Source organism: Leucopleurus acutus (genome assembly GCF_964270905.1).
Source record: "Leucopleurus acutus genome assembly, chromosome: 2".
Taxonomy (NCBI): Eukaryota; Metazoa; Chordata; class Mammalia; order Artiodactyla; family Delphinidae; genus Leucopleurus; species Leucopleurus acutus.
The window spans coordinates 18,603,385-18,621,222 of NC_139143.1; the positions used below are offsets into that span (position 1 = coordinate 18,603,385).

The 17,838-nt window shown below is 43.7% G+C and overlaps 1 protein-coding gene across 4 annotated transcripts in view; it reads right to left on the reverse strand.

Moving 5' to 3' along the window:
* SLC30A10 (solute carrier family 30 member 10) overlaps nt 1-17,838 on the reverse strand; it is a gene marked incomplete at its 5' end in the record, with an annotated part of 59,989 nt that overhangs the window by 30,623 nt on the left and 11,528 nt on the right. For 2 of the 4 annotated variants that reach the window (XR_014326016.1, XM_082834042.1), the window contains 3 exons: nt 3,388-3,627; nt 8,528-8,605; nt 9,284-10,027. Coding sequence is in view for 3 of the 4 variants with exons in the window: in XM_082834042.1 (XP_082690168.1) it covers nt 3,388-3,627; nt 8,528-8,605; nt 9,284-9,923 (958 nt within the window). Of the gene's footprint in view, nt 1-3,387; nt 3,628-8,527; nt 8,644-9,283; nt 10,028-17,838 lie in introns of those variants that run through there. The other 2 variants (XM_082834044.1, XM_082834043.1) reach the window with 2 other exon arrangements.

Genomic DNA, 17,838 nt, shown 5'->3' on the forward strand with positions numbered 1-17,838 from the left:
GATATGATCTATCCTGGAGAATGTTCCATGAGCACTTGAGAAGTGTATTCTGTTGTTTTTGGATGGAGTGTCTTATAAATATCAATTAAGTCCATCTTGTTTAATGCGTCAGTTAAAGCTTGTGTTTCCTTATTTATTTTCATTTTGGATGATCTGTCCATTGGTGAAAATGGGGTGTTAAAGTCCCTTAGTATGATTGTGTTACTGTCTATTTCCCCTTTTATGGCTGTTAGCATTTGCCTTATGTATTGAAGTACTCCTATGTTGGGTGCATAAATATTCACAATTGTTATATCTTCTTCTTGGATTGATCCCTTGATCATTATGTAGTGTCCTTCTTTTTCTCTTGTAATAGTATTTATTTTAAAGTCTGTTTTGTCTGATATGAGAACTGCTACTCCAGCTTTCTTTTGATTTCCATTTGCATGGAATATCTTTTTCCATCCACACACTTTCGGTCTGTGTGTGTCCCTTGGTCTGAAGTGAGTCTCCTGTAGACAGTATATATATGGGTCTTGTTTCTGTATCCGTTCAGCCAGTGTATGTCTTTTGGTTGGAGCACTTAATCCATTTACATTTAAGGTAGTTATTGATATGTGTGTTCCTATTACCATTTTCTTTCTTTCGTTTTTTTTTTTTTTGCGGTATGCAGGCCTCTCACTGCTGTGGCCTCTCCCATTGCGGAGCACAGGCTCCAGACGCGCAGGCCCAACGACCATGGCTCATGGGCCCAGCCACTCCGCGGCATGTGGTATCTTCCCAGGCCAGGGCACGAACCCGTGTCCCCTGCATCGGCAGGCGGACTATCAACCACTGCACCACCAGGGAAGCCCCTTATTACCATTTTCTTAATTGTTTTGGGTTTGCTATTGTAGGTGTTTTCCTTCTCCTGTGTTTCCTGTCTAGAGAAGTTCCTTTAGAATTTGTTGTAAAGCTGGTTTGGTAGTGTTGAATTCTCTTAGCTTTTGCTTGTCTGTAAAGGTTTTAATTTCTCTGTTGAATTTGAATGAGATCCTTGCTGGGTAGAGTAATCTTAGTTGTAGGTTTTTCCCTTTCATCACTTTAAATATGTTCTGCCACTCCCTTCTGGCTTTCAGAGTTTCTGCTGGAAGATCAGCTGTTAACCTTATGGGGATTCCCTTGTGTGTTATTTGTTGCTTCTCCCTTGCTGCTTTTAATACTTTTTCTTTGTATTTAATTTTTGGTAGTTTGATATGTGTCTTGGTGTGTTTCTCCTTGGATTTTTCCTTTATGGAACTCTCTGTACTTCCTGGACTTGACTGAATATTTCCTTTCCCATATTAGGGAATTTTTCAACTATAATCTCTTCAAATATTTTCTCAGTCCCTTTCTTTTTCTCTTCTTCTTCTGGGGCCCCTATAATTCAAATGTTGGTGCATTTAATGTTGTCCCAGAAGTCTCTGAGACTGTCCTCATTCTTTTCATTCTTTTTTCTTTATTCTGCTCTACAGAAGTTATTTCCACTATTTTATCTTCCAGGTCACTTATCTGTTCTTCTGCCTCAGTTATTCTGCTATTGATTCCTTTTAGAGAATTTTTAATTTTATTTATTGTGTTGCTCACCATTGTTTATTTGCTCTTTAGTTCTTCTAGGTTCTTGTTAAATGTTTCTTGTAGTTTTTTCATTCTATTTCCAAGATTTTGGATATCTTTACTATCTTTACTCTGAATTCTTTTTCAGGTAGACTGCCTATTTCCTCTTCATTTGTTTGGCCTGGTGGGTTTTTACTTTGCTCCTTCATCTGCTACATGTTTCTCTGTCTTCTTATTTTGCTTATCTTTCTTTTTTAAAAAAAATGAAACATCATTGTATATATACACACACAAAAATGAGTTTTTTAGATAGATTAAGTCTTGTTTTATTGAATGACTGACATAAAATATTAAGAGTGGTAATTTCTGGGTGGTAGGATTATGAGAGATTTCTATTTTCTTATTTAGGCTCTTCTATATTTTCCATACTTTCTAAAATTAGTATGTATTTAGAAAGATGGTATTGAACAGTGATGATGAACAACCTGTAGCCAGCTAGAGTTTGAATCCCAGCTAATCATTTACTACCTGCATGACCTTGTAAAATTTACCCAGTCCCTCTGTGCCTCGGTTTCCTTATCTGTAAATTAGGAATGATAATGACAGTACCTCAGAAGTTTATTTTAAGGATTAAAATGAGTTAATATAAGTAAAGCATTTGGACAATATTACCTAGCATGTAATAAGTATCATAAGAGTGTTCCTATCGTTATTATACTCTAATTTTTTTAATATCTGCTTTCCAATATATCTATATTATTTTGTTAAAAGGCAATATAAGCCAATATATATCACAAGTTGCTTTGTATATGCTTCTTTTGTTTTTTCCATTGGCAAACAAGCCCCTGGAAGGAAAATGATGCGGTATATCTGCTCCTCGGAGCCTCTTTTACCTCCGTCATCCTCTGCCTGCAGCACTGGGCAAAGAGTAGGCATGCAGGACAGTCACACTGTAAATCATGCCTGTAGGGGGAAAGGCTATCCACGGCTGTTTAATATATTAAGACCTATCAAATCTAATTTCAGCTATTTGTCATGAAATAAGGTCTTCCAACTTTCAGCTGCATAGTGGGCCTGGGCTATAGTTCATGTTTACTGGCTCACTGATGAAGTAATGATAGATAGAATAATAGCAAATATTCATGAAAAAAATTTTTTTCCTATAAAAACTTCATCTCCATTTAGAAACACTAGAACTAAAGTTGCACATTCAGTTTCTCACCAACATCTGGAGAGTTCCCATTCAGACATCCTATAAAGTCTATAAAAATGTTCTATCCTCAGATGCACATAAACTCAAGTGAGAGTCTGACCTTCTATTTGAGCAAAGCAAAGAAACAGATTCCACTACTGAATGAGTGAATTTAAATATGGTCCATTTTACTGTGTTATAGGACACACGGTGACTTGTGTGCCCACAAGAATCAGTTAACTAAAAAGCAGGATCTAGAATAGGAAGGAATGACTCATGTTTTCAGAATAGGGGGAATAAAAATCAAGTCCTGGACAGAGTGGCCTTATCTGAGTTAGAATAAATCTCTGACATGAAGGTAAATAAATAGCCCAGGAATAGGTATTGCCCAAGCAACACATTCTTAAAAATCTGCAGTAGAGTCAGAGAATGATGGGCTAAAAAGGACCTTTGGTTCTCAGAGCTGTGAGTCATCTTAGTAGCAGCAGTCATCTACAAAACATGTGAGGATGTCTCTATTGCGTTGTGATTTAAAGTATTTCAGGATACAGAAATCAAACGCTGCTCTGAAATAATGCTGGCCCTTTGGCCTGAAGAACAGTCACTGGGCAGTGGTTCAAGATAAGAATTGCATGACTTACTCAGCTCTTCCATGTTGACGCCTTTGGGGACCATCTGCAGCAGAATGGCAGCAGTCTCCTTGATGAGTGGGAAGGCAGATGACAAAATAATGATGACCATGATGACAGTCAGGCTGGGGTCAATGTAGCACTGCCAGTTACATGGGTCCTCATGCTTCAGGGGAAGCACATAGAATATGATGGCCGTAATCACCACAACCACCGACCCCAGGGCATCTCCCATCACATGTAAAAGTACCCCTGTGGGGAAGAAAGAAAGACCAATAAAGCCCACGTGACACTCACTGACTTGGCTTCCCAAGTCTATGAATACCTGTTGCTATTTGTTCTCTGTTCAGTTAGAACAGCAGGCTGGATTTGAAAGCAAAAAACAATGGCCACTGCTGCACAGAAAACAAAACCTCAGGCCACCGTCCCAGGACCCAGAGAACCTGGAACAGCCTAGGAAGATTCTGAGCTGCAGACACCTGCGGGAAGAGGGACTGTGCCAGTTCAAGGTGCCACATTGCTGCCACCTACCACCCATCAGAGGGCACCAAGCTGGAAACAGACGCTATGCAAATGGTTTCTTTTTCTTTCAGACAGGTGTCTGTGATTTAAATTGCTTCAAACATTTTTTTGGTGGGGGGTGCCATGCCACGTGGTTTGTGGGATCTTAGTTCCCCAACCAGGGATCGAACCCAGGCCCACGGCAGTAAAACCACAGAGTCTTATCCACTGGACCGCCAGGGAATTCCCAAACTTTTTTTTCCTAATTGAAGTATAGTTGATTTACAACGTTGTGTTAGTTTCTGGTGTACAGCAAAGTGATTCAGGTATACATATTCTTTGTCATATTCTTTTCCATTATGGTTTGTTACAGATAAATATAATATTTATATTTATTTATTCTTTGTCTTCCCTCTACCTTGATCCATTTTCCCCTTCCCTAAATGCATTTACCTACGTCTCACTTAGCCTGTGGTCATTTAAACTGCCTTTGGTTTAAGAGGTCCTCCACAGTGTCCAGCAACATTCCCACTAAATAAAGAGCCCTTCGTAACAATAAAATAACATTTAAATTCTACAGATAATAACAAAAATTGTGGATGCCTTTACTTAAGGGAACCACTTCGAAAGTTTTCGGTCATGATACAGAAAGCATGTAATTCTAAAGAAGATCTAAGTGTCCAGGTGTTTGTTGGACACAGACTGAACTGGGAGTTAGTGAATGGAGTGGAGATTTGGTCATACCCTGCATTTCCTTTGTTTGTATTTTAGCACTGGAGGCATACAATCTAGGCACTCGGAAAAAAACAGTTTTCTGGTTGGTCAGTCATAACTCCCACGACATAGAGTGCCTTCTGCCTTTTACTTAATTATAATAACTGTAATGCTAGCTAACATCTATGCACCAGACATTGTTGTATGTTGCATGTATTTACACATTAAGTCCTCTTAAGGACTCTCTAAAGTGGTTACTCTCTCCACTCTACAAATGAGCAAACTGAGGCACAGAGTAGCTTAGTAACTTATCCAAGAGCACACAGCTACAAAGTGTTCGTGTGGGGATATAAATCTGCATAGTATGACTAGAGAACCACTGGGCATCCTGCCCCATCGAAGTCCTACATTCCCGTTTCAAGTTCTCCTTCTGAGAAATCTCACTACCGGACCCTAAGAATTATATAAAAGAGTGTTCAAACTTATTTTTCACATAATCCACAGTAAGAATCTTATTTTGCATCCTAGCCCAGGCACAAACACACACTGAAACAAATGTTTCTCGAAAAAACAAAACCTATCCTTACATGGGACTTATTACTATTTTCTATTCTATTTCATTCAATTCTAGTTAGTTTTCAAAATGCTGATCATGCTTTACTAAATTGATTTTACAACCCAAACTATCGTGACCTTCAGTCTGAAAAACTGCTTACAGCTTCATTTCACTAAATTCCTGAGATATTGCGGTGTGTTTTCTGGCCTTCCATACAAAGATGGTCATGATCTTCTGGGGACCTCAGTCCACTGGCAGGGCTCTGGATAAGTGCATCAGTAACTTCCAGAGGGAGGATTATTCCCTGTGATGAGAAATCTCAAGAAAGGCTTCTCGAGACATGGGCAAGAGTCTGAAGAGGAGACAGGCTTCAAAAGGCAATAGTCCCAGGCAGAGAAACTCAGAGAAAAGGTGTTCCAAGCAGAGAACTCAAAGGAGGCTGCAGAAGAGGATGTGCTTGTCAGGCAACATGGGAGACGGGTGCGCTACATTTAGAGTCACAGACCTGACAGTCTCTGTGAGTCATGGGTCTTGTGAAAGTCAACCTCTCTGAGCGGCAAGATTCTCACTGGTGAAATGGGAATAAGAATAGCATCTGCCTCACTTCTCGAAGAGGCCAGTTCTGAAGAGGACGTGATACTAGAAAAAAATGTGTATAAACATCTAACGAAAACATAGCCGGTGTGTGTGTGTGGTGGGGGGGGCAGGATAAACTGTGGAAATACTGCCGTGATTTGCTTTTTGCTATTAACTGTCAGGATCATAGAATAACAGAGTCAGTAGAACGCTTGGAAATTAATATGACCTAATCTGGAGCCCTGAAACTTGTTAGTGACTCAACTATCTTGAATACATTTGTGTTGCATGTTGCCATCTCAAAGACTTTCAGGGATAATGTCTTATTATCATGCTAGTCAAAAGATGTTTTATTTGTTATTTCTATGTCTAGCTGAAATTTGAGTCACTTACTATGCATATATAATTTATAATAAAATGTAGAAATTAAAAAAAAAAATAGAGGACGTGAAACAACGTCTGAAAACCCACTGAGAAGTAAGTGCACAGAACTGATGGGAAGGCAATTCATTAAGTGAATCCTCTGTGCTGTTCCCATCAGCCATGATGTCTCACAACAACACAGAGATATCAGCACTGCTATTATCTCCCTTATGTAGATAAGGAAACTGAAGGTCCAAGAGGGAACGTTACTTGCCCAAGGTCACATAGCTAGTGGAAGGCAGAGACAGAACTCAAACCAGATCCGCCTGCCTAAGCCCTCCTCACCCCACTATATGTATGTCTTAAATGGTGGTGAGACAGGCTGGGACCTGGGACCCTTTGCTGCAGTACTTGCACCTGGACAAACGTCTCCTTGAGCAGCAAAATTAACAAGCTCATTTGTATGAGGCATCTTAAAAAAAAAAAAAAGGCTCACAGATACAGAGAACAGATTGGTGGTTGACAGAGGTGGTGGAGGGGTGGGCAAAATGGGTGAATGGAGTCAAAAGGTACAAACTTCCAGTTATAAGATAAATAAGTCATGGAGATGCCATGGACATCAGGGTGACTATAATGATGAACCTAGTGGCAGGGCAGGAATAAAGACATAGACATAGAGCATTGACTTGAGGACACCGGGTGTGGAGGGGGAAGCTGGGACGAAGTGAGAGAGTGGCATGGACATATATACACTACCAAATGTAAAACAGATAGCTGGTGGGAAGCAGCCGCATAGCACAGGGAGATCAGCTCGGTGCTTTGTGACCACCTAGAGGGGTGTGATAGGGAGGGTGGGAGGGAGATGCAAGAGGGAGGGGATATGGGGATATATGTATATGTATAGCTGATTCACTTTGTTATAAAGCAGAAACGAACACAGTGTTGTGAAGCAATTATACTCCAATAAATGTGTATTAAAAATAATAATAAATAAAATAAGAAAAAAAATAATCCTGTACCATATATTTGAAAGTTGCCAAGAGAGTAAATCTTAAAAGTTCTCATTATGAGAAAAAAAAATTGTTACTGTGCATAATGATGGATGTTAACCAGACACTGTTATTCATGTATTTATATTTATACTGTGGTGATCATTTCACAATACATATAAAGATCGAATCATTATGTTGTACACCTGAAATTAGTGTTATATGCCAATACTATCTCAATTAAAGAAAGAATAAAAAAACAGAATGTGCTTTGAAAAGGTGAAGTGCTATGATGGTGAACTCCATCTTAAAAACCCGTTAAATATATATATAGAATATATATGTTATTAATATATATTATATATGTAATATATATTAATAACATATATATTCTATATATTTATATTTAAACTGAACCTAAAAAACAGGATAAACTAAAGGATTATGAGTTTTCATCACAGATCCTCTTTCCAAAAAGATTCACCACCATGTTTTTTAGGAATTCCCCTGTTGCAGTTAAATTTTTTTAACTAATTCATTTAGAAATTTTTAGGAGCTCATGTGCTGCTGTCGTTCTTTTCTGATTTTCCCTCCAGATTCATTCTGGGTATCACTTTGTAAAACAGATGTGAGACTCTCAGAAATGAAGGTGTTTCCTGCATTATTTGTTTTTCTTTGTATTATTTACCTCTAAGACCCACTTCAGGCTTCCTCAAACCATCTAATGGTAAAGGGCTGCATAACTTTTGTTGAGATTCTCCATCAGACTGGGAATTGGGCTTTCTTGAATCGCTCTGAAGCAAAATCTGTGCCCCAGAAGTTGGAAAGGGGAGATGTACTGTACCATGTTGGTGTCTGGTGAGAAACCCACTTTTGAACTCCCAGGGCTCAACTTTGCCCTGGGTTTGTGACCTTGAGCGCATGGTAGGAGGGATGCAAGTGACGTGCCTTCCTCTGTCTCCCCAGAACCCCTTCTTTAGACCTTGAGGTGGAAACTCAACTGAACCAACAGACCATCTCAGGAGCAGTTTTCTGACCAAAATAAGTGAGGCAATGAGGGTCAGTCAGCAAGGTCACTTGGGGCGTAACCTTGGATAGGTCCCACCTACTCTCTTCCAACCTTTATCAAATGATATCCAATTCAAACAGGCTGCATTTTATGTTAGCAATATCCACGGACGGGCAAAATCAAGCAGTAGCATGCCAGGGATCTGTGAGACTCTGGAGCAGGCAGCGTGAGCATGGGCCTAAGTGGAGCAAGGATAAATCATTAGCAACTCTGACTCCCCCAGAATCGATGCCGTGATTAGGCAAGAGATCTAGGTAATAGTCTCTGCATGTAACCAGCCTACTTTCTAACACACCTATGAAAAGGCAAACAGAAAGGAAGAGTCCAGCCCAGTCCATGCGTAACACTGAAAAGGATTTCAGCTTGACCCCAGGTCAATCCTACCTCTGATATTCAGGGCTTCGGACTTCTTCTCCTTTTTCATAGTCTCTTCTGGTTCATTCTGCGTAGTCAGGGAATCACCTGCATTCAAAGAAGAAACCTTGTGTTGTGTATAAGTTCTACAAACAAAAAGAACCAATGGACTCAGAAAAACGTTTCATTATTTTCAAAGCCCACTACCTCATCAGCCCCCCCACCTCTCCAAACACACAGCCCAGAGTGGCACATTTTGGCCTTTAAATCAGCCTTGTGATTCACCTTTGGACTTCCTTCACACTTTCATTCAAGTTCAAACAAACAAACAAACAAAAAAAGAGGCAGTGGGAATCCACCCCCAACCCCAAACCCATAACTCCCAGGGGGATGGACGGATGGGCAAAGGGGGAAGGAGAAAAACAAAGTGCAGATAGTATCCAATGGAGGAGGGAGAGGTGGGGAGTGCTATCTGTTGCTCAACAATAATAACTGATTTCCGAGAGAATCAATACTCCTATACAAAGAAAATAGGGGAAGGGAAAAAAGAAGCAAAGGGGGCCCGAGGACCCAGGAGGAAAAAGAAAAGAAATCGGGGGAATACGTTCAGTTAGCGGCACAGACTTAAAGCCGGCCGGCAGAGGAAATAGTTGTGTTTTTTTTGTTTTTGTGTTTTTTTGTTTTTAAAGCAGACAGGTAAAAAGAGGGCGTGGGGCGAGGAAGAAGGGATCGGGCGCTTGGGGGAGGGAAGGGCAACGCTGTCCAGAAGATGCAACCGAAAGGCACCTGCTACGTTGGAGAACACGGTCGCCCCCTTCTCGTCCTTTCTGTCCACCGAGGCCACACGGAGGGTCACGGCCGAGTCGCGGCCAGGGGCTGGCAGGGCGGCGGCGTGCCAGCGGCCCTCAGCGCCTTGGGGACCCGGGAAGACGCCGCGAGGGCCGCCCCCGGCCGCCGGTTGCTGTTGCCGCTTCTGTTGGCGGCGGCGGCGGCCGCAGCAGGCGAACCAGGCGGCGCAGTCCCGGAAGATGAGCAGCCCTACCACGTTGACGGCCAGCCCCAGGGCGCCCACGATGAGCACCAGCTCGGGGTCATCGATGCGCTCGGGCCGGGCCAGGCGCAGCACGGCCTCCACGAAGATGGTGAAGCAGAGCGCGGTAAGGAAGACGGCGTTGCCGAGCGCGCCCACCACCTCGGCGCGGGCGTAGCCGTAGGTGGCGCTCAGGCTCCCGCGGGGGCGCCGGGCGATGTAGCGGGCGCTCAGCCCCACGCACAGCGAGATCAGGTCCGACAGCATGTTGAAGGAGTCGGACAGCAGCGCGATGGAGTTGCCCAGGTAGCCCGACACCAGCTCGGCCACGAAGAAGGCGATGGTGAGCACGAGCATGAAGAGCAGCCTGCACGTTTTGCCCGAGTAGCGGCCCATCCCCGCCCGGCCGATCGTCCCGCCGCCACAGGTGGGGGCGCGGCGCCCTGGACTCCGCCGTGGCCTGGTCCCCGCCTCCCGGGCCGCCCTGCCCGCCGGCACCCGGGCTTCTTATAAGGCGGAGGCGGAGGCAGAGCGGCCCCGGTCCCCGCACGTCCAGAGTCTAAAGGAAGGGCCGGGCGGCCGTATCTAAGGGACCTTTCGCCGCCTCCCCGACCCCTGCCCCTCCCTCGCGGCTCGGCCTCCCTTGGTACGTGGCCACGGGCCAGTGTCTGTCCTTCTAAGGACGGAAGTGGGCAGAGAGGAAAGCTGCCGAAAAGAGGGGGCGTGCCTGGATGGCACCCGTCACAGACACCCCCTAAACACAAGTGGTATTCACCCGACGACCCCTTTTCTCCAGTCCCTCCAATCATCTGTGCCGTGACTGTTGGCTTTTAGTGATAAGGACCTTGACTGCTGCGGGGTGTGTTCGCAGTGGTGGACGTGAACACCTTCGCGTACGTGCCCAGACACCGATTCATTACAGATTCCCTAAGAAGCTGGGAGCACCGACCCGTCCCACCCTGCCCTTCCGGGTGCTTCCTGCCTTGCATTTGCGAAGTTGGAGCTGATTGCTTGGCACTCCCACTCCAACACCACACATGGTGTAGCTATTTTATCCTCTCTTCTTGCTCACAGCCTTCCTAAAGGGCACACTATCGCTTCTGTCACCCCCTCATGGCCCAGCATCACCCCTGTCCGCCTTTAGGAACTTGGCTCACAAGGTCACCTTCCAGAGGTGAACTGCAGGCAGCCCTGGGGGAGAGCTCAGATCACACTTCTGTGAGCCTGGCACTCCCTCCCAGCTCTCAGAAATGCAGTTTCTCTGTCATAGGTGCAGGTCCCTTGGCCACCAAAAAAAACAAGGCTGGCCTCCTCTGTGTACTTGTCTCCGTTCTCCATTGGAGAGAATATTCTCCTCACCCCCATGGGTCCCTCCCAGCATGACCTGATAGAGTTCAGTGACTGACCTACGTGAAGGCTTATTCCAAATAGAGCCTTTCTGTTGACAACAGGCCGTGTTCCAAGTAAACGTCACCCAGAAAAGGACTGTCTCCAGGACTCGGGGAAAAACCAAGGATCGTGGTCCTTGAAGATGGGTGTTTGCTCTTGGTCAGTTCAGGGAGCGGGGTGGAGGAGCCTTGCAGGTTTCTTTATTGGTTTGTTTTGGTTTTATACTCTTGTCTCATTCCGAAAAAGATCTGAGGGTGAAGTCTGATGATCTCTCTTCTCCCTCCCCCATTCCCAACCCCTGAACTTTAACCATTCCTAAAAAAACACATCTGCTTTTGGCTTGGAGATGAATAAAAATGTCTCACTCCAAAACAGCCACAGAATCCATTCAGGGAACATTCTAATTCTAGTCCCATTCATTGCCTTAGCCTTGTAAAGCATGATCTTGTCTTTTAATGGTCCCCAAGCGTCCTTAACAAGATGCAAAAACATCTTGGATCTGAGGGTTCCACCTTATACAAGATGAGCCTCGAAATTCTGGGACCCTGTGAGGCATTCCCTTCCCACCTCCAGGAAAATACCCCTACACTGAGAACTTGAGGAAATTGATCATTTAAAGTCTTCTCTAGGGACTTCCCTGGAGGTCCAGTGGTTAAGACTCCGTGCTACCAATGCAGGGGACACGGGTTCGATCACTGGTCAGGGATCTAAGATTCCGCATGCCCCATGGCGTGGCCAAAAATAAAATTAAAAAAAAAAACAAACCACCATTATTTCAAAAATAAATCAATAACTAAAGTCTTCTTCAAAAATTAGTGTTAAAATGATCAAAAACTAAAAAGCAGTAAAGATATATAGGCTGATGAAAGTTTTGAGGCTGAATGGTCTTGCACAAGGTTCCTTAATTGTCTGGGCCTGTTGTCACTACTGTAAAATGGGGGTAATCATAGTGCCCTCTCATAAGGTTGTGAGGATTGAAGGGGTTAATAGGTGTAAAGTGATTATAACAGTGTTATTGTAACAGATTATAATAGTAAGCACTCAATAAATGTTAACGGCTTATTTAAAAAAAAAAAAGAAGCAGCAGACAGGAAGAAAAAGAAGGTGTGGGATGAAGAAGAGAGTGGGCAAGAGAAGGGAAGAACGAAGTGGTCCAAAGGGCCACATGATAGTATTAATATTAGTATTAATATTAGTAATACAGCATGTGTAACAAAATTGCTATTGAGCCACAGATGACACACTCTAATACAAGAAGAAGCTATGCCCAAGTACTGCAGACTGTGAAACCCCTGAGACATGTAACCTATGACAGAAAGCCAAGCAGTCAAAATAAGAGAGAAAGGCCTTTCGGAGATCACTTGACAGCGTTAACACAGTCCCCGCTGATTGCATTTCTCTGTCATTCACAACTGCAAGAAAAACCTGAGAACAGCAGAAATATATCACTTGTGTCTGTTGCCCAGTCATTCTCCTAACCAAAGGCATATAAGAAGAATTATGTCATTGCCCCGGGAGGGCAGTCAGTGGAACTAGAAAGCCAGCGGCTGAGGAAGCGTAGTGCCCTGCCCAGGGCCTAGTTCCTGACTTCAAGGAAGTCTAAAGACTAAGGGTGTCAACCAAAAGCACTTCAGGAAAATGTTCTGATATATATAGTTGTGTGTATATGTATATACATACATGTTGCTGTGTGTACATATATATATAGTTGTGTGTAAATATACATATATATAGTTTGTGTGTGTGTATGTATACATACACATCTATATATATATAGGTTATACATATATAATCTAAATTAATTGCCAAAAATTTAGACTTCATCTTATAGTTACTATGAATTATGAGGTTTCGGTAGCTTTTTTTTAAAATTTTTATTGGAGTATAGTTGATTTACAATGTTGTGTTAGTTTCAGGCATATAGCCAGTGAATCAGTTATACATATACATATATCCACTCTTTTTTCTTTAGATTCTTTTCCCATATAGGCCATTAAAGAGTATTAAATAGAGTTCCCTCTGCTGTACAGTAGGTCCTTATTAGTTATCTATTTTATATATAGTAGTGTGTATATGTCAATTCCAATCTCCCAGTTTATCCCTCCCCCCCAACCCCCTGATAACTATAAGTTTGTTTTCTACATCTGTAACTCTATTTCTATTTTGTAAAGTTCATTTGTACCATTTTTTTAAATTCCACATACAAGCAATATCATATGATATTTGTCTTCCTCTGTCTGACTTACTTCACTCAGTATGCCAATCTCTAGGTCCATCCATGTTGCTGCAAATGGCATTATTTCGTTCTTCTTTATGGCTGAGTAATATTCCATGGTATATATGTACCACATCTTCTTTATCCATTCCTCTGTTGATGGACATTTAGGTTGCTTCCATGTCTTGGCTATTGTAAATAGTGCTGTAATGAACATTGGGGTGCATGTATCCTTTTGAATTATGGTTTTCTCCAGATATCTGCTTAGGAGTGGGAGCTTTTGGTTATTGAGCTCTGACTCTCTGCCTAGCCCTTGTGCTAAGTACTTTATAGTCATTATCCCATTTCATCCTCACAACAGCCCCATAAAATAAGTACAGGAAGACTTCAGAGATACTGTGGGTTCGGTTCCAGATGACCCCAATGACGGCCAATGAAGCGAATATCACAAGAAAGTGAGTCACACAGAATTTATGGTTTCCCAGTGTATTTAAAAGCTATGTTTACACTATACTGTGGTCTATTAAGTGTACAATAATAGCATTATGTCTAAAAATGCAATGTACATAACTTGATTAAAAATACTTTCTTGCTAAAAATGCTAACCATCACCTGAGCCTTCAGTGAGTCATAGCAGTAACATAAAGATCACTGAACACAGATCACCAAAACAAATATAATAATAATGAAAAAATTAGAAATATTGTGAGAACTTTCAAAATGTGACACAGAGACACGAAGTGAGAAAATGCTATTGGAAAAATGGCCCCAATAGACTTACTCGATGCAGGGTTGCCACAAACCATCGATTTGTAAAACACACAATATCTGTCTACCAAGCACAATTAACCAAAGCACAAAAAAAAAAAAAAAAAAAAAATGAGGCATGCCTGTACTACTTTATAGGTGAGGAACCTAAAGCCCAAAGATTTTAAGTAACTTGGGCTTCCCTGGTAGCGCAGTGGTTGAGAGTCCGCCTGCCGATGCAGGGGACGCGGGTTCGTGCGCCGGTCCAGGAAGATCCCACGTGCCGCGGAGCGGCTGGGCCCGTGAGCCATGGCTGCTGAGCCTGCGCGTCCGGAGCCTGTGCTCCGCGACGGGAGAGGCCACAACAGTGAGAGGCCCGCGTACCACAAAAGAAACCAAAAAAAAAAAACAAAAAACCTCTTTGCTGCTACACATCTAAGCCATATCCTGTAATATGTCATATCTATAATAAAGTTGGTGTTATGTTCAACTATCATCTGTCTCTTAGCTATCAATTGCTTCCAAACCTAGCAGAGTAAGAAAGGGGTATTCTTAATTAGTACCTAAAGCCCTAACATACTGGTGAGTTGGCAGGAGCCTTGAGAAGGATAAAGGTGAGAATCTAGAGGCCAAACTAACACATGGAGATTGAGGCTTATGGTGAGGCCAGGGCAGGCGCTGTTAAGTTTTAGGTCTCCAGTAAGTGTGAGCCAGGCAGGATTTTGACCTTGGCAAATGAAAGCAGCTTCCTGCCTACAGAAGAATGGTTGTTGTTATAGATGTTTTAATAGGCCTTTGAGAGCATGAGTTTTGAAGACTGTTTTCTTACTGTGTGCTTCAGTCTTACTGTGCAAAGAAAGTGAGAGACAGAGTAGTTTGCTCTCAAAAACAAGGACATTGCACCACAGGAAGAGAGTTTTCTTCAGGCTAGACAAATGCAGAAAAGAAAAGGAGATGCACATCTATCTAAATATACTTAAAGAGGGGATTAGATTAGATCAGACTGGGAACTTGGAACCAAAGATACAGAGACAGGAAGCAAGATTTCAGACGGCTGATTGGCATCTAGGAATGCACCTCACCACTCCCAGAGGGAACCAGATGCAGGGACCTATTAAAAGTCATCCTCTTAGAACAGACTTAGGGTTGCCAAGGGGTGGAGGGGAGGGATGGACTGGGAGTTGGGGATTAGCAGATGCAAACTATTATATATAGGATGGATAAATAAGGTCCCACTGGATATCACAGGGAACTATATTCAATATCCTGCGATAAACCATAATGGAAAAGAATACGAAAAAGAATGTAAATATATGTATAACTGAATCACTGTGCTGCAGTAGCAACTAACACAATACTGTAAATCAACTATACTTCAATAAAATAAATTTTAAAAAAATTTAAAGAAAGAGTCAATAGTCTTAACAAAAAAGGCATCCTCTTAAAGCTATGATACCATCTAAAATAAAAGCAACTGGGGAATACAGCAATTGTCCCACATCTGCCCCATTGTCACATGCTGGGGATCTGTGTGAATGGGGATGATGCCCACCCACTGTGGAAGTGGATGAAAGTCCAGCCCAAGGGGAGGGGCATGCTGGGAAATGCCATCAAATGGAACTTCACCAAGTTCCTCATTGACAGGAACGGCTGTGTGGTGAAGCGGTATGGTCCCATGGAAGAGACCCTGGTGATAGAGAAGGACCTGCCGTGCTACCTCTAGCTCCACAAGTGTGCTCCCCCGACCCGAGCCTGCCACCTGTGCCCCTCGGAGCCTTCCACCCGGTGTCCATGATGGTCTGCCTGAAAACCAGCCCCTGGTGGGGCAGACCCGAGAACCCGGCGTGCACCCCTGCCAGAGGAAGGTTCCTGGGCCCAGCTCACGGCTTGGCAACCCCACCCCCTGCAGCCTTGTGGGAATAAAACACACAATACAAATTGGACAAAAAACCAAAAAGGCCCTTTCTTTGTTTCTTTAGTTCACAGATCTTCATGGTGGGGATGGAGGGGAGAAGACTTAAGGAGCTGCACCTGAGGAGTCTCATATGCCCTGGGCCCTGAATAAGATGACAAGATCCTGAACGTGAAGCTGATGCCCTATGAGATGAGACGGTAGGGGTTTGGGGAGCAGCGAATGATTTTGTATGTGGAAATGACGTGAACTATAGCTGGAGGGCAGACTGTGCAGATTGTTTTTTCCAAAGATGCCCACAACCATATCTCCTATTCCACAGGGAGACCCTGATGCTTCTATCCAGAAGTGCGTCTGAGGGCTTGATTCTCCTTCCGTCTTGTCACTTGCTTGTAACCCATACAATCTGAGGTTGGGCCAGAAAAGGCATTGAGGTGTTTACCTTGTTTGATGGAACCCTCATGTTTGAAACCTGACCCACCGTGGACGATGTCCTGAGGCCACGCTGTGTGAGGAAACCAAGCCCCACAGCAAGGGCATGTGTAGGGGTCCAGTCAGCAGTCCTAGACGTTGAGACCTCCCAGCCCAGGAGCCAGACACATGATGATGCAGCCTCTCACCATCACCTCGCTACCCCCAGCCTTCGAATCTCCCCAGCCGAAGCCTCAGACATCGTGAAGCAGACAAGCTGTTCCCACTATGTCCTTTCCCAATTCTGGTCCAGAGAATCGTGAGTATCATCAGACGATTGTTGTTTTACTTTTTTATGCCACTATTGGTGGTGGTTTGTTACACAGTAACCAGGACAGGGAACCACCACGTAAAGACCGACAGAGCTATACCAAAGCTTCTACACAATTTGGAGCTATCTGAGAGGAGAAGCCAGGAAGATTAGCATAGAATATTTAAGGTGTCATTAGATGTCCTTCAAAGCAAAACAGTTATCGTGGATGTGGCGGTTTGCCTGTGTTCTGTTGGACAGGTCAAAAACAGACAGAGCTAGGACACCAAGGTCAGGGAGAAGGAGGATGAGACGTACCGAAGGGGATCAGGCAAGAACATAAAAGTGTGAGTCCAGGCCTGGCTTAGACTTTCGGTTTATTTGGAAAATGCTTTTCAAGTGAGATGATCCAACTCAGAGAGGTGAGAGTTGACGAGATCTGTTTGGACAACAGTTAACAGTTGCTTTTGGCGAATCCATAAACACTGAATTCATTTCCCTCACTGTGATAAGAAAAAAATCTATGTTGGAAAAATAAATGTCTGGCCCAGAAAACAAGGACCAAGTAAAAGGAAAAATGTCCAACAAAAACACTAGCCTCATGTGGGGTAGAGAAGGAAAGAGAACAACTTTAAGAACTTATTAAGCCACGAAACCATGAACAACTCAACTTAGCCTTCCTGAGAGAAGAGCACAAGAGGAACAAAAGCACTAGAAGCCCCTCCTACGCTTCAGAAGATTCAGCAGGAAGATCCACTCTGCAAGGCCTGAGGCAATCAAAGGCTGTGGGCAGACAATCTCTGGAAGGTCGGAAAGCAGCAGCACGAACAACAGGATGAGCTTCCAATATTTCAAAACAGCTTCAGCTCAGAAATCCACGGAGACTGACCCTCAGGCTGAAACAAACATGGGAGTGAGCGAAAGGCTTCCTCAGGAGGCAGGAGTCACAGGCCTGAGCAGCTCTGCAGCTGGAGACAGCAGCAGCAAATCTCTGAGGCCCAGGATTAATAAGAGCCCACTCACAGGAGAGTGAGTGTAGACGGAGCGGAAATAGGCACTCAAGATGGAAATGGAATTCAGGAGTTGGCTTACTTGCATTCCTTCCTTCCTCGCTTTCTTCCTCCCTCCCCCACCTCCTCCCTCCCTCCCTCCTTCCCCCCTCCCTTCCTCCCTCCCTCTCTCCCTTCCTCCCTCCCTCCTTCCCTCCCTCCCTTCCTTCCTTCCTTCCTTCTATCTCTCTCTCATACACACACACACACACACACACACACACACACACACACACACACACACACACACTGACTAGGAAGGAAAAGTGCCACAAGTA